At 59.3% G+C, this 1,451-nt stretch overlaps 1 protein-coding gene across 1 annotated transcript; it reads left to right on the top strand.

Moving 5' to 3' along the window:
• The first annotated feature begins 929 nt into the window (after nucleotides 1–929).
• LOC123125109 (auxin-responsive protein SAUR50-like) lies at nucleotides 930–1,451 on the top strand. The gene has a single exon (XM_044545643.1). The coding sequence runs from the start codon at nucleotides 930–932 to the stop codon at nucleotides 1,317–1,319; it is 390 nt and encodes a 129-aa protein (XP_044401578.1). The 3' UTR covers nucleotides 1,320–1,451.

Genomic DNA, 1,451 nt, shown 5'->3' with positions numbered 1-1,451 from the left:
GACTAGATGATGGATCTCGAGATCCGATCACCAAGCCTCTGGCCGGCCATCTCTGACGAAGAAGATGACCACCACCATTGGCCAGCGAGACGACGCGAGATGAAGTAGGGCGCTGCCAGCGTGCGTCCTGGCCAGCACCACCGGCGCTCGGCCCGTCCCGGACCACGCCTCATGGCCGAGGGCAACGACAAGCGCTGCCACGACGAGGACGCAGACCGGAAGCCCAGATCCGGCCCACCCACGCGCCGCCAAGTGGCCACCACCAAGAGCCGTTCAGGGGCAGCCCCGCCGCCGTGAGGGACGCCGCCCCACGGGCAGCAGGCGCCAGCCACCGGCGGAACACCGCCGCGCGCCACCGGCCGCCGCGAGATCTGCGCAAGGACGACCCGCCGCCACCTTCCCTGGGGACCACGCGGGCTTCGCCGGTGTCCCCTCCGGCGGCGGCGAAGCGGGGGAGGAGCGGGGAGGGGCGGCTGGCGGCGCGGTTAGGGTTTCCCCCGTGCGCTAGAGGCGACGCGCGGGGGACGCGCCTTAGAAGGCACACCTGCTGCAGTTTCATAGTCAGTCTTTTGCGTATAGTATTGTAATCCAGAACAAGGTGCATCCTTCCAAAGATTCAACGAGAAAGGCGCAAGGATTGGTTCTATATGCACAATAATTGTCCAACTAATCTCCATCTGTTTCCATTGCTCTTCTCTTTTTAGTGGAATGGTGAGCAAAGTCTTTTGCGTACTCGCGAAAAGCAAAGCCTTTGGGTCGTTCTCAGTAGCTTCAGATTTCAAATACAGCCTTTCGGTCGACAGACCACGTCTTGGTCCATCCCGTCTATATAAACCGTCCCACCACTTTCCTCCCCACCTCCCAATTCCAAGCTTGCTACACATTCTTTGCAAATTTGCAACTAGCTAGCCTGCGTGGTTTTGTGCACCATGGCCATGGCTGAGAAGGGGTCGGCAGCGAGGAAGGCCGGGCTGATCACCAAGACGCTGGACCGGTGCCGTAGCACCACAACGAGGAACAAGCCAGCGGAGGGATGCTTCTCGGTGTACGTCGGCGCAGACAAACAACGGTACGTGGTGCGGACGGAGTGCCTGAACCACCCGTTGTTCCAGGCGCTGCTGGAGGAGGCCGAGGAGGCATTTGGGTACGCAGATGCAGGGCCCCTCGAGCTGCCCTGCAACACCGAGGCATTCACCAAGGTGCTGGAGAAGATCGAGAAGGAGAAGCAGATGGCTGTGGGGAGGAGGCACGGCCTCCCTAGGGGGAACTCCTATCAGTTACTTGGCACTGGCTGGCCTATGATTGTCGGCCGGTCGTAACATTTGTGTTTGGATTGGATGATGCCGAGTTGATGAGCTCTGAGTTTCTGTTGAGCTCCTATTCTCATATAATCATGTACGCAGTTGAAAGCAACCTTAGCTCCCAAGTATGGTAAACAACATCACCATAGA

Source organism: Triticum aestivum, chromosome 5D, assembly GCF_018294505.1.
Source record: "Triticum aestivum cultivar Chinese Spring chromosome 5D, IWGSC CS RefSeq v2.1, whole genome shotgun sequence".
Lineage (NCBI taxonomy): Eukaryota > Viridiplantae > Streptophyta > Magnoliopsida > Poales > Poaceae > Triticum > Triticum aestivum.
The sequence above is the reverse complement of the archived record's forward strand: the minus strand, read 5'-3'. Positions and strand labels throughout refer to the sequence as shown.

What these genes read in the sequence shown, in the direction of transcription:
- LOC123125109 (XM_044545643.1), top strand. Translation starts at nt 930, where the DNA reads ATGGCCATGGCTGAGAAGGGGTCGGCAGCGAGGAAGGCCGGGCTGATC.